The sequence below is a fragment of the Perca fluviatilis genome, chromosome 16 (assembly GCF_010015445.1).
Source record: "Perca fluviatilis chromosome 16, GENO_Pfluv_1.0, whole genome shotgun sequence".
NCBI classification, from domain to species: Eukaryota; Metazoa; Chordata; class Actinopteri; order Perciformes; family Percidae; genus Perca; species Perca fluviatilis.
In genome coordinates this window covers 14,393,591-14,414,596 of record NC_053127.1, presented here as the reverse complement: position 1 = coordinate 14,414,596, position 21,006 = coordinate 14,393,591, and the positions used below count along the sequence as shown (strand labels likewise).

Below are 21,006 nucleotides of genomic sequence, written 5' to 3'. Positions count from 1 at the left end.
GTATGAGATACTTGAAACAAAAGCTATGAAACAGAATAGAAACAAGTGTGATGTCAATAAATATATTAATCACATAGCAGTACCCACTGTAACTTAGGAGAAATTATGCAAAATATATTATACATAATGTCTAAATTTACAGTTATATAAATATGTAAAATGATCATGCAAAAACTACAAAAGCAGATACATTGACAGTAATAAATATATGTTGTGTAAATGTGAACCATATTTATAATTTAGTAAGAGACATATTCATACACTGTATGCCCTCACAAATCCATACAAACACATAAAGATAAGAAGAAGAGGAAGATGAAGAGCGAAAAAAAAACCAAATCATGTTAAGCCCTCAATAGAGCTTCTGTCAAACAAACCTGACTTTTTGAATCAAATTATCATCAGTCATCTAAAAAAAAATAAAAGGTCAACATACGGTTTAAAATGAACAGGACGAGAAGTTTAGACAAATAACTCCATTGATAGTTAGAATAAACAGGGAGGCGTTTTCAATTAATCTGTCATGGGGCTTTAGGATCATTTCAGTTTTGAAAATGAAATCAAATTAAATTCCACTAATCTAATTGAATTTTGAGAAGAAAACAAAACAAAACAATAAAACCTTCTGTAACCTTCTGTTGAAGGACTGATGAAGGGATTAAGGAGATGAGAAAGACAACAACAGGGGGAGCTGTGACAGGATGGATGAAGAGACAGGAAGTGGAAGCATACTGTAAACTATCTTTCTCCTCTACTCTCTCTTAATCCCACACTCGCTTCCCCCCCCCCATTCTTTATCATTCATCACCTTGATCTTACACTTGTCTGTTTGGCATGTAAAAACAGCTGCCATCTTCCAGCTGGTGTTTAATGCCTCACTCTCTCTCCCTTCCTCTCACTCTCTACCTCATTCTCTCACTACTCTCTTTCCAGTTGTCATTCCCCCCCTTATTCATTTATCTCTGTATGTTTTTTACCCTCTGTCTTTCTCTCTTTCCAGTTGTCTGTCCCCCCTTATTCATTTATCCCTCTTTCTGTCTGTTTTTTTACCCGTTGTCTTTCTCTCCCTCACCCATTTTTGCTTGATTTAGGGTTTTTTAAACCTTGTGCAGTATTCATCCTTGTCCAATTTTCCTTGTGCCAACTTTCTTTTGTCGACATGTTTGTGATCTGTGATGGTCTACTCCCCTGATTCCATTGTTGCTTATTTCCTCTGCGCACGGCCCTGTTTTCTATTGCCGTCCAAATTCAGGCCAGAACAGGACATAACTAAGACTTACTGCATGCCAAACATTATGTCATGACTGAGCAGAGTGTGTCTCAGAGTGTGTGTTGCTGCCTGTTCTTGTCTATGTGTCAGAATATACTTATATGCATCTACAGTATGTCTTCTTATGACAACTGCTCCCTTGAGGGATGGGTTAAATGCAGAGAATGAATTTCACTACATGTATATGTATGTGACAAATAAAGTACCTTTACCTTTTACCTTTAACCAATCCAGACCAAATATGGACTTACTGATAACAAACTAAGACACAGCACAGTCTAAGTCACATTTACTCTACAGGGCAAAGCATTCCCCAACACTGTGTGCTGGTAAACAGAGCCGCTCCTGTTTGGCCTGTCGTCAGACTATCCATTAAGGTAGATTTATTGGAACTGGGAGCTGCCGTGCTCTGCTCTTCTGCTCTCTTCTTTCTTATCTGGAAGGACGACCAGCGGGAAATGAAAGAGTGACATCATTATGTAAGAACCCACGGATCCTCAGTGGATGTACTCCACATTTGGAGAAGGCGTATTATTAATCCAGTTCTCTCTCTCTCTCTCTCTCTCTCTCTCTCTCTCTCTCTTTCAATTCCTCCATCTGGAGACAGAACAATGTTCTTTCTCTCCTACTAAACAGCCGCCATCAGGCCTTTAAGCAAAGCAAATCTACAAACTTCACTTCATCATTCCTAAAACCAACGCACACACATTGTTAATATGTGCATTCTTTCCTCACTCTCTTTTCCTCACTCACTGTATTTCTGTAAAAGCAGGATTTGTGCTAGGCTGGCAAAGCCTTAATTTCCTGTGCGGACACTTCCTCTGCTGCTGAGTGGCCTGTCTGGGATCCTCTGATGTCTTTGTAATGGTTGAAACCTCATTATGTAATTGTGTAAAATGTGTGTAAGAGAGAATGTATGTGTGTGTGTGTGTGTGTGTGTGTGTCTTTGTAAGGTTTGTCTTAGACCCTCAGAGTGAGTACAAACAATATCTGCATAATACAGTTTCACGTTTCTAATGTAGTTTCTCTCGTTTCAGAAATTGCACTACAGGAGGATTCATTTATTTTATGATGTATTTTGTTAAAGGAAAGCAGCACTATCAGGCAATAGATTGTCTGTTACTAATGTTAAATCGCTGCTAGGTAAATATATTTTTCCAAAAAATATATAAAAATGAGGTAGTCTTTCAGCTGTGATTCATAGTCTGCACCTTAAATGCCTATGTCACCGGAGGACTCCAATCTGAGTCAAAGAAAAGCAAAGTGGATTGAAAAAGCGGTGGATGGAGTAATTGGGGGGTCACGCTACACTACCAGTTCTGATTCAGACTGCATGAGAGATTTCCCATGACATCAAATTTCTCATGACCAGAGCTGATTTCTACTTATGAGCAATGTGTACAGATGTTCCAAATCTCTGTGGTTTGTAACAGTATTTGAAATATCAGTGTTGGCCTACATAATCCTTTGCAATGAATGACATTCTTTAAACCCACTCTATGGCTGTCCAATCATGAAAATATTTTGGATGATCTGTTCAAGCGAATGATATGTAGAGGAAGGAAATAACTCATGATTATACAGCACATAGATTCCCTGTTGATTTACTGGAGTTAGACTGTACAGGGCATTTTGGACAATGTTTGCATCACTGACATAATGTTTGTCATATTTGGATAAACCCATGCATTTAAATAATCCATATTTTTTCCTAATCATTACTTTGGTCATTGCTGAGGGTTTATGGATTTAGTGAGGCTCAACTTTACATTGGTAGCTGGTCATGTGGCAATGCAGTGCGAGCTGTATTAGTAGTGAACATCCTCTGAGACTTCATTTCCGTTCAGAGGATCTGCGAGCTCTCTGGAAACTGTTCAAAAATGTGCGCTCTCTCTCTCTCTCTCTCTCTCTCTCTCTCTCTCTCTCTCTCTCTCTCTCTCTCTCTCTCTACCTCTCTCTACCTCTCTCACACACACACACAAACAGCATTTTTTTGATTTCGCCCTTTTTTTTCCCATCTGTCTCATAATGTTTTTTTCCACCCATGCATACATAGCCGATAACATGTCTGCACTAGAGAACATATGCTATTGATGCCACCCGGGTTGCTGTAATAATAACAGCATTGACATTACTCAATAAAAAGTCCCCTCAATGTTGGTGTACTACCCTCTGCATTCATCCACTCTAGCCAAGTAAGATTGACTGAGAGGGTGTGAGACCACATAGTTTCACTAGTTCAAATGCTGAGATTTCTGTTAAAGTATAAATAAAATAATAAATAAATACAAAGTACGACCTCTGACCGGTGCACTCCGTACGTACCGAGTTGTGTGTCTTGGCAGTGATGGTGCGGATGGAGTCTGTGTCCCAGATTACCAGGTCGGCATCAGAGCCCACGGCAATCCGACCCTTACGAGGGTACAGGTTCAGGATCTTAGCTGCGTTGGTGCTGGTGACTGCCACAAACATGTTCTCGTCCATCTTACCTGTAGTCTGGGAGGGAAACAAGCAAAAACAGGGAATAGTTAACATTTATCATTTGGTTACTGGATACAATGGTACCCCTTTTATCTTGCATGGGTAAAATTGCATTTAGCTTCTAGATGTAAATGGATTAGATATATGAATATATGTAGTTCTAGCTGGATTACATTCCCTTTCAACATGTTGCTGTCTTTAGGTTTTCTTACAGTAATCCCATTGATAGAATTTTCAACTGTAAATAACTAAACAGATACTATGAGCAAGATATTAAAGGAATATTTTATCTTTAGTGTCTTGCCAAGAAGATCCATACCATTTTCATAGTCTTTGTGTTATGTATGGAGCTGTCATCAGGGGTAATTAGCTTAGCTTAGCATAAAGACTGGAAACAGATAGCAAATAGCTACCCTGGCTCTGTACATTTTAAACATGCCGACCAGCAGCTCAAAAGGTTGCTTTACTACATCCATGAAATAGGTTCAGTCTTACATTTTAAAATCCTATTCCTATTTTAAAAAAAAAAAAAAAAAAAAAAAAGGAAAAAAAAAAAAAAAAAAAACACAAAAAAAAAAAAAAAAACAAGAAATGTTTTTTTTAAGAAAAAAAAAAAAAAAAATAAGGAAGAAGGAAGAGAAAAAATGAGGGCAGTGTGGTGCAAGGAAGGGTGAAGGAAAGGACAGATGTGGAGATAGAAAAGGAAATGATAAAGCAAGGCAGAGAAAGTGACAACAATACAGTGAAATAAAAAAAAAAAAAAAAAAAAAAAAAAAAAAAAAAAAAAAAAAAAAAAAAAAAAAAAAAAAAAAAAAAAAAAAAAAAAAAAAAAAAAAAAAAAAAAAAAAAAAAAAAAAAAAACTTGTTTTTTTTTTTTTTTTTTTTTTTTTTTTTTTCTTTTTTTTTCTGAAGTTTAAAAGGGAAAACGAAAAAAGCTATTGAAGAAAACTAGTTCTCACCACAGCTTTATCCCAGATGAGGGTCATCCTCTCCTCCACTCCGTTAACACCTTCTGGGATCTGAGTAAAGTCATCCTTGCCAATGGCCTTCTGGGCCACACTGAAGGTACAGTGAGCACTGCCAGTCACGCTCAGGTCCCCACTACAGGACAAAGAAACAGAGTTAAGATGGAATTATACCAGCACAGCATCTTTTTCACTGCATCTGTTTATTCACTTTAGCTGGAAAGGCGCAACAAAACAGAACAAGGACGGTGAGTTATTCAAATATGCCTCGTGCCAAAGTTTGTTCTTTGAGCACAAACCGTTACTAATGTTTCCTGTTTCCATATGACGCTCTAGCTCACTTGCCAGACAAAGCCCGCCAGAATGGATTGATTTAACTCATACTAAATGCAGAATTCTTATTTTCAGCAAAGATAAACTTTTCACACCTATATATATATGCCACATTTTCACTGCATGGTACGGCAGGGCTCTTCTCAACTCGACTCGCTTGGAACTTGGAACATTTCTTTTTTGGTTTTCTATTAGCAAATGTTGTGGATAGTACCTTTTTTGCTACCACCTCGGTCGAAGTTCCAATCAAGCTAAACCTATACTAAAAGGTGGAGATAAAACACTGCAGACCACTGATTGGTGGTGCAAAACAGGACTTACTGCACAAACCAAAACATTTTTTAAATAGCCAAGTCAATAGCGACCACAATACGCCGCACACTATGCTGCACACTATGTTGCACACTACGCTGTACAACTGACAAAGTGCAGACGTTCCTCTGTTTGCTTGAACGGATACAGCGAGTGTCGCATTGAAGATATGAAGTCACGGCAGTTTCACGCGGTGTTGCTATGGCGATAAGATGAAAATCCTGCCTACACTGAGGGGTACTCTGCAGTGGAAAACGAAATAGAGAAAAGTACAGGTACCAAAAGTGAGTTGAGTCGAGTTGAGTTGAGCCAAACCATGCAGTGGAAATAAGACACTAGGCAACAGGTGCATAGGACACATGCATAGTTACAAAGTCAAAAATGTGCTCCTATACACTGTCAACATTTATGGTCCATTTCTAACAAGCTACATTTCAATTCCAGCAACGTCATCAGTCATAGTGCGTGCATAGTGCGTGCGTAGTGTGTGGGAGCTTATTTGTGACTTCTTTCTTCTTCCTTAAGATTCCCAACAATAACTGCCTTCTGAGAAGCGAAGGGTTGGAAAGTGTCCTGCTTTATCTGCTGCTATACCACTACATATGGTAACCATGGCGCTAAGCAGTGTTCTATCTAATTGAATGTTTAAATGTAGTTCACTAACGACCAGTGTGAGATCTGAATAGGAATTTGTGAATATGAAACAAGTAGCTACAGTACACCCTTCAAATGTACTGTATCCTGCTTTGCCTCATATTATGCTATCTATGCACACTATATTAATACCAGATGATATCATATCATGTGAAATACTTAATAAAAATTGGTCGCATCATATCTCAGCCGAGATGATAAATTGACCAACAACCTAACCAGAGGGAGGTGTTGTGATAGATACCTGGACAGCAGTGTGTTCAGATAATCGGGAGTGGTGGGATCTGGGCTAAGAGGAGGGGATGTTACAAAAGAAGCCGCCTTGGCCCAATTCTTGCTCCAGTAATGTGTCCCATCAGTCCCCAGGCTGGCCGTGATTGGCTCCCCAAACACAACATGTCCTGCGAAAGAAATAACAATAAAAAGTCTAAAATGTACAGCGTATCAAACTGATTTATTTTAGTGATTCTTGGCCATTTCAAAATCACGAGTTGCAGATCAATGAATCCTGATTAATTTGTCAGCAGTTTAATCTCACTAAAAGCTTTTGTAATTCATCTGAGTCTTTGCAGAAAATGAACCATGCCTAGTCTCTGAAAAGCCAAACCCTTGGCAAAACCCTTCAAATTTCACTTTGGCTTTATAGCAGTTTAGCTTGTTCTTTCATGCATGATAATATTTGATTCCTGTCACTAACACTTGTCTGCTCTTGTGTTCCTGCATGTTCCTTTGCTCTTACACATCACTGTTTAATGTCCTGTCTGGTTTAAATGTAAGAGTTTGGGAATAGTTCCAAACAAATGTGTAAAGTCCAAAAAGCCCCCTAAAAGGTGTACATGACTGCAAGAAGCATGTTAAAATCTCATGTGGCCTTTCGCCGAAGACATCCAAACACACATTCTTCTTCTCTGCCCTCACCCATTTTCCTATTCCATTCTCAAAAATTTTATATTTCCCAATCCATAACAGCCAGGCAGCCCCTCGGTTCACCTCTGCTCTTTCCTGGGACTGTGAGGAATGGTTGTGTGACAGCTAAACCACAGAAAAAGGGCCGAATGACAAATCTTAAAATTCCTCTGAGAATAGCATCTTTTTTCATAATGTCAAGCACAGCCAAGGTCTGTGTACATCAGCAGCTTCAGGAAAGACAGTAAAATCATCTTATAAGGGCATAGGTGCAGTGATGCTGGTATGTGCATTCCAAATGCCCCCGAAATCCGAGAGAAAGATGGCAACCAATGAGTAGAAGGGAAATACCAAAGTACAATATTCAGAGAAAAAAATGGAATGCAAATTTCTTAAATTGACATAATGAATCACCATGTTCTTTTCCTAGACAGTACATTGTTTTAATGACACATTTCTTGTTTGTAATGATTTGAGCACCATGATTTCACAAAATAAGCTTAACGAGAAGAACATGTAAATGTTGTAAACAATAGATGAAATCAACACCATGTTTTGTCTTATTTTAGTGTGTCTTTTAATCAAATTTCCAATTTCTTTCTGACCTTTATGTAAATATCATGTAAAATAAAAACCTGTAGAATATACAACATACCATCATGTACCTGTAGGTGTGCAGGCAGTTTCATTTCATACAATCAGTTTTTTTTTTTTAATGAACTTAATGCTGGATTGGTTCAAAAACCCCAATGGAAAAACAAGGTAGAAATGGAGTGACCCTGCCCGGAGGAAGCCCGGGGCCCCCGTCTGGAGCCAGGCCCAGACGGCGGGCTCGTCGGCGAGCGCCTGGTGGCCGGGTTTGCCACGGAGCCCGGCCGGGCACAGCCCGAACAAGCTACGTGGCTCCCATCTCTCCAGCCCATGGGCCCACCACCTGTGGGAGGAACCGCTGGGTCGTGTGCTGCCACATGGGTGGCAGTGAAGGTCAGGGGCCTCGACGGACCAGACCCGGGCAGCAGACGCTGCTCTGGGGACGTGGAACGTCACCTCTCTGGTGGGGAAGAGCCGGAACTGGTGCGGGAGGTGGAGCGCTACCGGTTTAGATCTGGTGGGGCTTACCTCACGCACAGTCCGGTTCTGGAACTGTACTCCTGGATAAGGGTTGGACTCTTTTCTCTCCGGAGTTGCTCAGGGTGTGCGGCCGGGCGGGTGTGGGGGATACTAACACAGCCCCCCGGCTGAGCGCCGCTGCGTTGGAGTTTACCCCGGTGGACGAGAGGGTCGCCTCCTACGCCGCGGGTTGTGGGGGAAAACCCTGACTGTTGTTTGTGCATATGCACCAAACAGGAGTTGGAGTATTCGGCCTTCTTGGAGACCTTGAGTGGAGTCCTGCATGGGCGCCATGTGGGGGACTCCATTGTTCTGCTGGGGGACTTCAACGCACGCGGGCAATGATGGAGACACCTGGAGAGGCGTGATTGGGAGGAACGGCCTCCTGATCTAAACCAGAGTGGTTGTTTGTTGTTGGACTTCTGTGCTAGTCATGGATTGTCTATAACGAACACCATGTTCGAACATAGGGATGCTCGTAAGTGTACCTGGTACCAGAGCACCGGCGAACGGTCAATGATCGATTTTATAATCGTTTCATCTGATCTGAGGCCGCATGTTTTGGACACATCGGGTGAAGAGAGGGGCAGAGCTGTCAACCGATCACCATCTGGTGGTGAGTTGGGTCAGGGGTGGGGGAAGACTCTGGACAGACCTGGTAAGCCCAAACGTCGTAGGGGGTAAATTGGGAACGTCTGGAGGAGGCCCCTGTCCGACAGATTTTCAACTCACACCTCCGGGCGGAGCTTTTGTGCATCCATGTGGAGGCTGGGGGCATTGAACCCGAAGTGGACAATGTTCAAAGTTTTCATTGCTGAAGCTGCCGCGCAGGAGCTGTGGTCTTAGGGTCTTAGGTGCCTCAAGGGGCGGTAACCCACGAACACCGTGGTGGACACCGGTGGTCAGGGAAGCCGTCCGACTGAAGAAGGAGTCTTCCGGGATATGTTATCCCAGAGGACTCCGGAGGCAGTTGCAGGGTACCGAAGGGCCGGAAGGGCTGCAGCCTCTGCCGTGAAAGAGGCAAAGCAGCGGGTGTGGGAGAAGTTTTAGAAGACATGGAGAAGGACTTTGGTCGGCACCAAAGTGCTTCTGGAAAACTGTTCGCCACCTCAGGAGGGGAAGCGGGAACCATCCAAGCTGTGTACAGTAAGGATGGGACACTGTTGACCTCAACTGAGGAGGTAATAGGGCGGTGGAAGGAGCATTTTGAGGAACTCCTGAATCCGACTAATACGCCCTCTATGTTAGAGGGCAGAGCTGGAGGATGACGGGGTGTTGTCGTCGATTTCCGGCGGGAAGTCACTGATGTAGTCAAACAACTCCACAGTGGCAAAGCCCCGGGGATTGATGAGATCCGGTCCAGAAATGCTCAAGGCTCTGGGTGTGGAGGGGCTGTCCTGGTTGACACGTCTCTTCAACATTGCGTGGAAGTCTGGAACAGTGCCAAAGGAGTGGCAGACTGGGGTGGTGGTTCCCCTTTTAAAAAAGGGGACCAGAGGGTGTGTGCCAATTACAGGGGTATCACACTTCTCAGCCTCCCTGGTAAAGTCTACTCCAAGGTGCTGGAAAGGAGGGTTCAGCCGATAGTCGAACCTCAGGTTGAGGAGGAACAATGCGGATTCCGTCCTGGTGCGTGGAACAACGGACCAGCTCTTCACTCTCGCAAGGATCCTGGAGGGGCCTGGGAGTATGCCCAACCGGTCTCACATGTGTTTTGTGGATTTGGAGAAGGCGTATGGCCGGGTCCCCCGGGAGATACTGTGGGAGGTGCTGCGGGAGTATGGGGTGAGGGGGTCTCTACTCAGGGCCATCCAATCTATGACGACCAAAGTGAGAGCTGTGTCCGGGTTCTCGGCAGTAAGTCGGATTCGTTTCAGGTGAGGGTTGGCCTCCGCCAGGGCTGCGCTTTGTCACCAATCCTGTTTGTAATATTTATGGACAGGATATCGCGTAGTCGGGTGGGGAGGGGCGTTCGGTTGGGCTGGGGATCTCATCGCTGCTTTTTGCAGATGATGTGGTCCTGATGGCATCATCGGCCTGCGACCTTCAGCACTCACTGGATCGGTTCGGCGCCGAAAAGTGTGAAGCGGTTGGGATGGGGATCAGCACCTCTAAATCGGAGGCCATGGTTCTCAGCAGGAAACCGATGGAATGCCTTCTCCAGGTAGGGAATGAGTCCTTACCCCAAGTGTAGGAGTTCAAGTACCTTGGGGGTTTGTTCGCGAAGTGAGGGGACAATGGAGCGGGAGATTGGTCGGAGAATCGTCGGCGGAGTGCGGTATTACATTCCATCTATCGCACCTTTGTGACGAAAGAGAGAGCTGAGCCAGAAGGCAAAACTCTCGATCTACCGGTCAGTTTCGTTCCTACCCTCACCTATGGTCATGAAGGCTGGGTCATGACCGAAAGAACGAAGATCCAGGGTGCAAGCGGCGAAATGGGTTTCCTCAGGAGGGTGGCTGGCGTCTCCCTTAGAGATAGGGTGAGAAGCTCAGTCATCCGTGAGGAGCTCGGAGTAAGGCCACTGCTCGCTGCCCCAAAAAAGGAGCCAGTTGAGGTGGTTCGGGCATCTGGTGAGGATGCCCCTGGCCGCCTCCCTAGGGAGGTGTTCCAGGCACGTCCAGCTGGGAGGAGGCCTCGGGGAAGACCCAGGACTAGGTGGAGGGATTATATCTCCAACCTGGCCTGGGAACGCCTCGGGATCCCCCAGTCGGAGCTGGTTAATGTTGCTCGGGAAAGGGAAGTTTGGGGTCCCCTGCTGGAGCTGCTCCCCGCGACCCGACACCGGATAAGCGGACGAAGATGGATGTTTTTTTTAGCTTCATTTACCTTAACTAAACAGCTTCTGAGTCATTGGAATGGTTACATGACTTTTTTCGAGCCGGCAGTTTCAGACTTAGGAAGTATTGGGTGATATCAGGTCTCGCGATGTAACGAATTGCTTTAGGCACTGCACACATACACGCCTCCATCCAGAAACCGGCTAGCAAGAACATGGTAGTGAAAGAGTTTTTCACACTATCTTCATGGCTGAGCTGGCAAAAAAGAAGCAGAAAGCTAGGAAAGCATTGTCGGAAGAACAGAGAAAGAGGAAACGGCAGACTGACTGAGTGGGTTTTTTTACACAGAGTTGCCAAATATCTATTCCTAAGCTGTAGGGGGAGCTCTATAGAGAAACCTGCGAGCAAAAAGAGAGAAAACAGCGAAGAAATTGCCAAAACTGCATAGCGCCCCTTTAAAAGATTCTGCCTTGTGCAGTGAAATCCAAATGCAGGTTTTTACCTTTTTTCCGGGCCTGTGAGATGATATCAGCAGCACTCTTGCTCATGACCCGGGTCACATAGAGAGGACAGTTGGTTTGGCTGGCGATGGTGATGGCACGAAACACTGCCTCTGCCTCCAGCTACAGAAGGGACAGCACATTGTGGTTGACTTGGACATGTTTTTCCCATTAGGATTTTCTCAAATAAACTTCAAATATGTTAACCACAGCAAACTATGTATTTATGGAGCCGTCTTATTTGAATAATTCATTTTTATCCAAAATAACAAGTGGAAGCTTGTAATTTTAACATAACAAACTGGAAAGGTTAGGGATTTATTCAGTTATATTGAGTAGTTAAAAGTAAATTCATGAGATTAATTCATGAGAGTAAATTTATGAAAATTCATGAGAGCAAACAAATGTTAAAATAAACTTTATTTCTCGCTTAAAATGTCTTCAGAAACACGTTTCGGTGAACTATTTTAGTACAATATGGGATCGTTTTCTGAACAAGCCGCCATGACGGTCTGTCTTTGAATTTCCGGAGAAACCAGACCCGCGTGACGCGTTCGTCCAATCAGCTGCCGGTTTTCATTTTTGGGCGACAATACAGATTAGCGCCATCTGTTGTTATGGAGTCGCTTTGGTGTGTTCCGAGGGACTTTTTTGACCAACTCTGGGAGATCAACTCTGATCACTCCAACTGCCTTTTCTGCCAAGGGTCGGCCGTCTGTTCAGTGTGTCTGCAGCTTTATGCACAAACACTTGATTATTGTGTTGTAGTCCACAAGTCTAACATGGGTCGAATAACCAAGAACTTAAAACCAAACAGGACAGCAGACACTAATAAACCACTAATCTAACTAGGTCTCTGCTCAATTAAAGTATGTTACTGGCTTTTGATTCTTAAGACTCCACTTACAATAACTGCATGACACTATGAGACTGGTGGGACAAGTTCACCCCGCTGAACCACAGAGTGGAAAATTCCAGTCAAGCTAAAGGCAGACAAGATGCTGAGCTGAGAGCGTGGCTTTCATTTCAATGTTTGTTGAAGGAACATTAGCGGCAACAATTGAGGGAACCAGAGCATTTTTACCAAACGCCTCTAATGTGTCTGAAACCACATGTGTGTAACAAGAACAATGTGTGTGAAGACCAGTCCAAGAACGTCATCGCGGACAATGTGAGTGCGTACGATCTTTGGAAAAACATAAAAGGTATCAAAAAACATTAAAACACTCAATATCTCAATAAAAAGTATCAAAACAAATAGACGTGGCTATTTCAGTCTTCAAAATGTTCATACCTACATGTTTATAATAATTGAATGTGATTAGAGTATAGGTGCATAGTATAGCTATATATAATATATTGTATAGGTGTGTGTGTGTGTGTGTTATACCTCTTCTGGCCTGCTCAGCACGTGTCCCTCCGGTCCAGTGATACCCATCTGTAGCATGCGGGTCTGCTCCTGTTGAACAGACACGCGGAAAGCAGACTGCTTAGCTCATAGGTATACTGTATGTGGGACTATTTTTTAGTGTTCAGTGGTTTGAGTGCTCGGGCTGATGTAAAGTTTTGGTCACACTCCAACATGATATTCTGTTTCTGCTTCTCTCTGCCTGTGCGGAGTATATGAGCAGAAGTTTTGTCTTCTGGGTCAGGCCACACACAGAGGACTGTGGGAATCTGTTCGGAATGTTGAGGGTCTTTGTATACGTGTAGACCTATCTCCCAAATCTGGCTGCTCTTTTGTGTCATAGTAGGTGGAAGTTACCCATGCATGGAGACACATAGACTTAGCGTATGTCATGTCAACTTGTAACTCAAGAAACTGGTGGTGTGCATGCGGCCACTGCTGCTTGACAGGACAGTCTGCTCTCCATATGGTAAGCAACATAAATTACAACACTTAAGCAGCATTAAGGGTCGTTTAAGGAGATTTTGTATTACCTATGATGGCCTCTGTTGAAATGAATCATGTGCAATTTATGAAACATTTAGTAAAACTTTTTTGGTTATGTTAGCCTGAAGGTTTTCCCGCAAGTAGATGCCTATGCTACCGTAGTTAATCCATGGGGTTCATTTCTGTTTACTTTTAGGTTGGACTTAGAGACAAGCGTTTATTTGAAAATCTTGAGGAGGTTGCGCTCTTTGCCCCCACTGACTGTTTTTTTTTCCACTAATGAGATTTAAATTCTGTGGCGAAATTCTATTTATTGAATTTTGTATTTATATTTCTGAAAGGGAAATTAAAGTTGAAGACAGAATTTTCTTCAAGCAAGCATCTAGTGGTCAAAAGCGCTACAGCAGCTTTACACACTTTGGCAATGGTTTCAGCGCATAGCCATGGTTTGTCACTTGTTGTCCTCTGTACCAGCACTAACAATGTGTATCACAAACAGGTCTAAACAAGAACTCTCTATCTCAGGAGCTCTAAAGTAAAATAAGGGCATGACATAATCTGGCGGTTTAGACGTTTTTGGTCTTAAAGTTGATGGAAATCAGACTCCCTCAAAGTCCTAGTTTAAGACTAGACAGGAGAGCTGGGATTTGCGAATGCACATACACACCCAGTGACAGGATCCAGGCATGGTCTGGAGCTTTGATTAATACCAACCCTCTCAATCCACCGACTATTACAGTTCACATTCACTTTCATTTGGGTAAACTACACCCACACATTAGTGTCCTACAGGAAACACATCCACCCTCTCATCGGTGACAGTGTGTATAGTCTGTAGGTTGTGGAGATGCACTGTGATAAGGCTCGACCAGAAAGGTGAACTAAACTGACATAAATCACATTAAACCAAAACAGATCACAGAGTTGGACACAAGACAAGTCATTAAAGAGAGGGTATGAGGTGGGGGAGAAATGGGAAGAAAAGCTGTATCTGTCAGTTTATCTATCTTTATCTTTACCTCAGCGATGATCTCGCCATTTTCAGCATGGACCTCAGCGATGCCTCCCCTCTCCGCCAAGAAGGTAAATATATCATAGAGCTGGAGAAAAAAAAAGGCACAGAAACAGTGAACAATTACAGTGGCACTGTTTTTATATTTAAAACCCTGCCGGGCTGTTGACACAAGAATCAAGACACTCCTCTTTATTCTGGGGGTCACCCTCAAGCCACAATTTAAAATAAGCCCACAATTTACATGATGTCTACCATGACACGCTGCAATTATTGTGTGTGGTCTCCAGAAAAGGTTAAACTCTTGTGGGATGAGCTGCAGTTGCTGTTATGTTGCTGCACCACAGTTCCTTGGTGAGCTGCATGACATCAGTTTTTCAAGCTGGACTATTTCAGTTGCCTCATGTGCTCCCCTGAGCAACCAAATTAGCTATGGCTGCATGAGAAACACAAAGGCATGCCTCACACCGTCTGGACTTACACTTTTCTACATTTACAAGCAAGAATTACACTATGCATCACAGGCTACAAGTTACATGAGGACAGGGTGTAGATAAAAAGATTACATTTAAAGGGATGGGGGTAAAATGCCAGTGCTCGTTCCATGTAAAGCTAATATTAGGTATTCACTAGTGTGACATAGCAAAATCAAGCAGAAATCATCCAAAGTTACAGTGTTTTAGTACAAAAATTCAGGCTTTGTGACACAATTCTACTTTCTGAGCTGCAGTGGAAGGATAAAAGGGAACACAAAGTTAGACTGCAGAAACCTCATATTAGCTTGTGCCTTTATTCACAAAGGGAGAACTGTGGATTTTGCCTTCCATCTATTTACTGCCAGTATGGAGACAAAGAAAAACGACATCCTTTAAAGTGTACACCAAGTTGAAGTTATTGTACCTCACTGTTACTCATCTGGTAGTAGTCCTTGTAAGCCATGTACACCTGGAAAGAGTTTACACCTGTAACAAAGAAATACAACAATCAGAAGAAACCATTTGAAAAATGCTACTTAAACCCCCCTAAAAAGGTCAAAAGTGGATATAAAAATGGTAAGTAGATGCTATGTTACGCCATCACAGCCTACCTTTCTCCTTGATGAGGTTTTCCACCTCCTGCTTTACGCTGTCGTTCCAGTGGGTAATGTCCACGTGGAGGGAGTAGTCGCAGCAGCTCTTCTCATCGGCCCACTGCCTCCACTGGTCATAGGCCGCCATCAGGCTGCAGCCGGGATCTGGGATCACATGGTCCACTGGAGGAGATGGATGGTAGAGGAGAGAGGACAGAGACATTTTCTTTATTTATTCAGGGAAAGTTCACTGAGAAGAAGCCTCTATTTTGCAGGAACGCCCTGATCACATTCACACAGTTGCACACATTCATACCTGGAAGCTGCCCAGTACAACCACAGTCTGATCTGCTGGCCACTGAGCAGCTCCACTAGAGCGGTTGGAGGTTAAGGGCCTTGCTCAAGGGCTCAGTGGTGGTAATGAGGGAGGGACAAGCGCTACTCTTTCACTTTCCCCACCCAGATTTTATCCTGTGGGTCTGGGGATTGAACCGACGACCTCCCGGTCACAAGCTCTCTTCTCTAACCTTTAGGCTTAGGCCACCACTGCCAATGAAGGGACATGAAGGGAGGAGGGGAGGAGAAGAGAAGTTTGTAGGGAGAAAAGGGTTTTAGGAGAGGAAGAAGGTGATGGATGCAGACAGGAAAGGTGGCAGGTGAAATAAATAGACAGACAAAGAAGTGACAGAGTGGCTTGGGGATAGTCACACGTAGGGAGAAGAAGACAGGGTCATATCAGGATTTGTCTGCTGGTGTTTCTGTGTTCTCCCTGTATTGTTTATCTTGCATGATCAGCTGTCTGTCTGAGTGCCTGCAGTGCTCAGCCAGTGGGGACCAACCTTGTCAGATGTCACATTACATTTTGAACATCTTTGTCCAGGAGCCGGTGATGAATATGGGGCCACTTCAACTGTGGATATTTTCCGAGTCACTTTTGCTTTTGGTTATGTAACCACGATCAATTATTTGGATTAAAGTTTGGCACACAAGGTCAGTGGATTGTTTCTGATGGGATCACCCACACTTTTAGTGACTGAAACAATTGGAAGTTCTTGTATTACAGCATTTAGTGTATTGCCAGCAAGATTTGAGGTAAATTGAAACATATATCAATTCAATATATTCAATATATAATTAATAGACCAAGAACTTAGTTGTCCAAAAACTATGGTCACCATTAGCTCAAACAAATATGAAAATAAGCAAAAAACAATTACGCTTAAGCACATCAAAATATGAATATAACAAAATACATAGACAAGGTTTCTAATGTATGAATTTGCATTATTCATTTACTGTTTAATAAAAAAAAAACAGTGTTTGCATTTGTGGATGCTTGTAAGAATATTTTGGGAATATCTTTTGTTTCTGTTTTCACTGAAATTATTCATGGAGAGACAGTACACAATAGTATCACCATGCACAAAATATCCCGCTTTATCTTACTCAGCTGTAATAAAATAAGACCGCCTGCTGGCGCAGCAGCTGACAGGCATCTTTATCTCATTAAAGATGAGCCAATCTGCTTATCTGGTCTCTGCATGTTAATAGGATAGAGCTGAAAATGGCAGCCACCAAAAACAACACTGTTGTTTACTATGTCAACCATCGGAACTACTTTTCTGTCCACCGCCACACAAACACAACATCATCTGTTAGCAAAGACAGACATATAGTATACCATACACAGAGGCAGATACAAAACACAGTATGTTTTCACTTTCTCTCTCACTCATCACCCACTGGAATATAATCCCTCTATGAATGGAGCCCATGAATAGAGCTTACTACAGTAGGACATCTATTAGTGAATGTGTCGGGTTAAACACAGTGCAAGACAGCAGCACCCAGCCTAAAAAATGGTATTAATGAGACTGTGGTGCCTACCAGCTGTTAGCTGTGATAGGGCCTGGTCTGTCAGCTACATGAAGCACACATGCTGTACATAGACAAGGAGCATGAAGACAGACACTGGTGCTTTATTTCCCTGGGAGCAGTGTTTCACGCTATGCCTCCCCCCCGTCCCCCACCCCCCCAACCCCTTTCAATCCTCCCCCCTTACACTCAGTCTTTTGTATGGCCCTCTTTTGGAGAGCTGCCCCAAAACAGACCAAAACCGTTTCCCATCTCTTTCTCGTTTCCTTTGTTTGGGTCTCAGCCCTCCTTCCCCTCCTCTCCCCCCCCTCTCTTTTTAGCTTCAGTCTCCATCTGAAATTCAACTTTACTGTGTGGACGACCTTTCCTACAGCCCTTACCGATCATGGTCGTGCCTCCGGCAAGAGCAGCCTTTGATCCCTGAGCAAAGTCGTCCACGGTTGTGGTTCCACGGTACGGCATCTGGAAGTGGGTGTGGATGTCAATGCCACCGGGGATCACCATCTTCCCGTTGGCCTCGATGGTCTTCACCCCACCGGGAACGATCAGGTTGTCGCCGATCTGCCTGTTGAGGGAAGAGGTTATTGTTATAATTGTATGATGATGTGATGTTGCATCCACAAAGATGTTTGGACAGCAGAAAAAAAGAAAATTGTATTACTATTTGTGCTATGCAATGACAATGAATTGAATCTGAATCTTGGATGTCCCTACATTCAAAATACGCTGATATAATTTCAAGTAAATTAAGATCACAACAAATGATTAAAGCAAGCAATTCCTAAACACTGATGTGCAGAACATTGCTGATTTCTATATATGTGGTTGTCACAATCTGATATCAGCAGACATCTTTCTAATACATTTAAATCATAAGCAAATGGTTTTAACTTTAGACTGAGCCCAAATCAACATCAGCCACACTTGAAGCAGCCCAATGTCACCATGCCAACACATCAACATTTCAACCCTGAAACAAAATCCTGTTGTTCAGACTTTATAGAGGAGACAAGCCAGCCAGACAGACAGAAAGGCCGGCAGAAGCCAGTGTCTCTGTGAGTTTGCCAGCAGCCCAATGGTCCAGCAGGCATCTGGGTGTTTATTATGCAACACCAGGCTTTTCATGGGTGCCTCTCTCTGAAGTGCCTCACTAAGGGGCAGTGGGGACAAAGGGCCTATAACTGGAAAAGCAAGTGAGAACAGAACAGGGGGAAAAGAGAGTGACAGAGAAGACAGAGTGATTCAGGAAGACACAGAGAGAGTAACTCACCCAAACTACCCTCACCTTGTCTGTTGGGACAAAGACATGCTTATACTGGCACATTAAATTGGGGCCTAGACCATACCATACCTTGTCTTTGACCCAATGGAACAATTAATTTGTTTTTGCCTCAGGTCAGCTGGCAGGACAAACTGTGCATGATCAAGCAGCTTGTGCTTATGCATTTATTCATTGAAGTTTCCATATCACTCATTCTGGGGGGAGTCAATTAGACCGATATATTTAGTTTGGTTTAATAAAGACTATGCAATATTTGACTTAAAGTTTCCCCGCGTAACTGAGAGTGATGCAACCAAGCTTGTGTCACCTGTCTCAAGTCAAAACGTTTTCTTTAACCTGTCGCATGACCCTTCTTCTACACATTCTTATCAGAATTAGATACATGCATATATTAATAATAAATCGAATCTTCACATTTGAGGTCATTAAGATTTGTTAACCTAAGTGTTAGTCTCCTAGTTCTGTCTATTGCAACTACTGGTCATGATAAAAATAATCCTATTTGAGAAACATGGACTATATACAGTAGCAATTTCAAGGGGACTACTTTGTGCATTTCATTTTACTTTCAGTCAGACAGATTAAGATTATCTCTGTGACGTTGAAGCTTATGGAAAGCTGTAGGCTCGTGCTCCTTGCCCCGATTGATGTAATTCTTGCAGGTGTCCCAAATCTCTACAACAACGATTGGTCGAAAAGTCCAAATGGATAAACATATGATAATAAGGAACCCAAATTTTCCATTAACATTTACACCAATTCACCTGGCCAACCCATCTGATGGAATGATCAAGATGTCTGACTTAACATTTTGCACATATCATGAAAAATATGTAAGTTTCTGCAACAGGATCTGCACTCTCATAAGAAAGATGCAGTTTAACATGAGGGAGTGGGAACAGATGATATACAAACAACTGAAAGACAGCAAATGGATGATGAGCCTGAGAGCGAGTGGGGGGATGAAAGCCAACAGGAATGAATAAAAGCAGAGCAGAAAGAAGGACAGCGGAGGACTTACTTAATGAGGCCATCCTCCATGTAGATATCAGCATGGAAGGACTGGTCATCATTCACAATCCTCCCGCCTTTGATCAGAAGCCTGTCGCTCTGTAGAGAAAGGGATGGGAAGAGGGGAGGGCCAAGAAAAATGTTATGATTCAATGTAATTTGCTCCCAACAAAGACCCACTTTGGCTTGAAACACTGTCAAGTAAGCAAGCTTAATTCGAGGACAATCTACTGAGCCAGATCATTTCTGTTGTATATTTAGAGCTTTTTTACTCCTCTGTGGTTAGAATATGTCCTTCTTTTTTCACCCAGAGGAGATGAACAATGTCTCATTTATTCATTCATTCATGACTAGGTCTTGTTTCATGTAAACACACCACATACAGTTTAGCTTTTGTCATACATGTGTCCCCGAGAGACCACACCAAATGTTAGGATGGTGTTCTTGTAGCACTCAACAAGAATTTTTTGAATTTGAAACTGATGTGCTACTTTTCTGTATTGCTCGACTGCTCTGTGGTCAGTCTGCGCATTTAAATCTGACCTAATACAGTGACTAATCATCATCACGGTCAGCAGCATTATGGTATCGGCAAAAGGCATAATACTGACCGGGTAAATCTGGGAGTGCCGGTTTGATCACATGTATGCTTCACAAAATCAGCAACTACTTCTGAGGTTCACATTTCTCAAGTAATGATGATACGATTATGAATAATAATTCTAATTTCAGAAGAAGGTATTCACAGAGATAGACGTTCAGCTTTCACTGTAACTTATATCCCCTGGCATTAAGATAACCTGGACCGGGCATGGTGATAACCTTTGGGAGGATGACATTTTGCTGTTGAAAGCAGAACTGAAGCTGCTTTTGACTGATCACGGATTAACATCTTAACCCCATTATCCAGATTTTGTTTTGCAACAACTGTAGATGTTATTTTCTCAATACAATCCATTTATCTAAAAGACCGAACACCATCGGCAATATTCACGAGGCAGGATATTTTTTAATCTGCATGAGAAAACAGCAATCCCTATCACTAAATGTGATTGGTGCTCTAAAATGAAACTATAAAGGATTGTCACATCTGAGGAACCCTTCAACCTTGCATTCCGTAATGTGGTCTGATCTGGGCGTTGCCAAGACGCCACACAGTAAGACATCAAATCTGCTGCTGCACCACGGACTGACTCTAGCAGGGCGTTGCCATGGCGACACGTTGACTGCAGGGAGACAGACTAGAGAGGAGAGGAGACTGGGCGCCTGGTTTTGCTGACTTGTTGGATAGCTACCTCAGTGAACAACTGGCTGGCGAACACGGTGGTGGGCTACATGGAAAGAGGGGAGTTGCTAGTTGGTAAATGGGCAACTGTGCAGGTGGTTGGGCGAACTGGTTAAGATGGTGGTTAATCGACTGGCCACATGATGACGAATGGATGAAACATAGTCTGATATGCAGCAGTTCTCTGCTACGGCATTTCAAGTTGAATGTTTTGGGGGTCTGGCTGTTGGGACAAAACAACCAATACATATATATCAAATATAGTAA

General features: G+C 43.1%; 1 protein-coding gene across 3 annotated transcripts in view; it reads right to left on the bottom strand.

Moving 5' to 3' along the window:
• Window positions 1-21,006, bottom strand: part of dpysl3 (dihydropyrimidinase like 3) — a 48,277-nt gene that overhangs the window by 5,912 nt on the left and 21,359 nt on the right. For all 3 annotated transcript variants that reach the window (XM_039777302.1, XM_039777303.1, XM_039777305.1), the window contains exons 2-11: window positions 19,465-19,553; window positions 17,542-17,726; window positions 15,305-15,469; window positions 15,118-15,179; window positions 14,225-14,305; window positions 12,702-12,770; window positions 11,314-11,434; window positions 6,260-6,416; window positions 4,711-4,852; window positions 3,596-3,766 (exon numbers count right to left, since the gene is read on the bottom strand). In XM_039777302.1, the coding sequence (XP_039633236.1) occupies window positions 3,596-3,766; window positions 4,711-4,852; window positions 6,260-6,416; window positions 11,314-11,434; window positions 12,702-12,770; window positions 14,225-14,305; window positions 15,118-15,179; window positions 15,305-15,469; window positions 17,542-17,726; window positions 19,465-19,553 (1,242 nt within the window). The remainder of the gene's footprint in view (window positions 1-3,595; window positions 3,767-4,710; window positions 4,853-6,259; window positions 6,417-11,313; window positions 11,435-12,701; window positions 12,771-14,224; window positions 14,306-15,117; window positions 15,180-15,304; window positions 15,470-17,541; window positions 17,727-19,464; window positions 19,554-21,006) is intronic.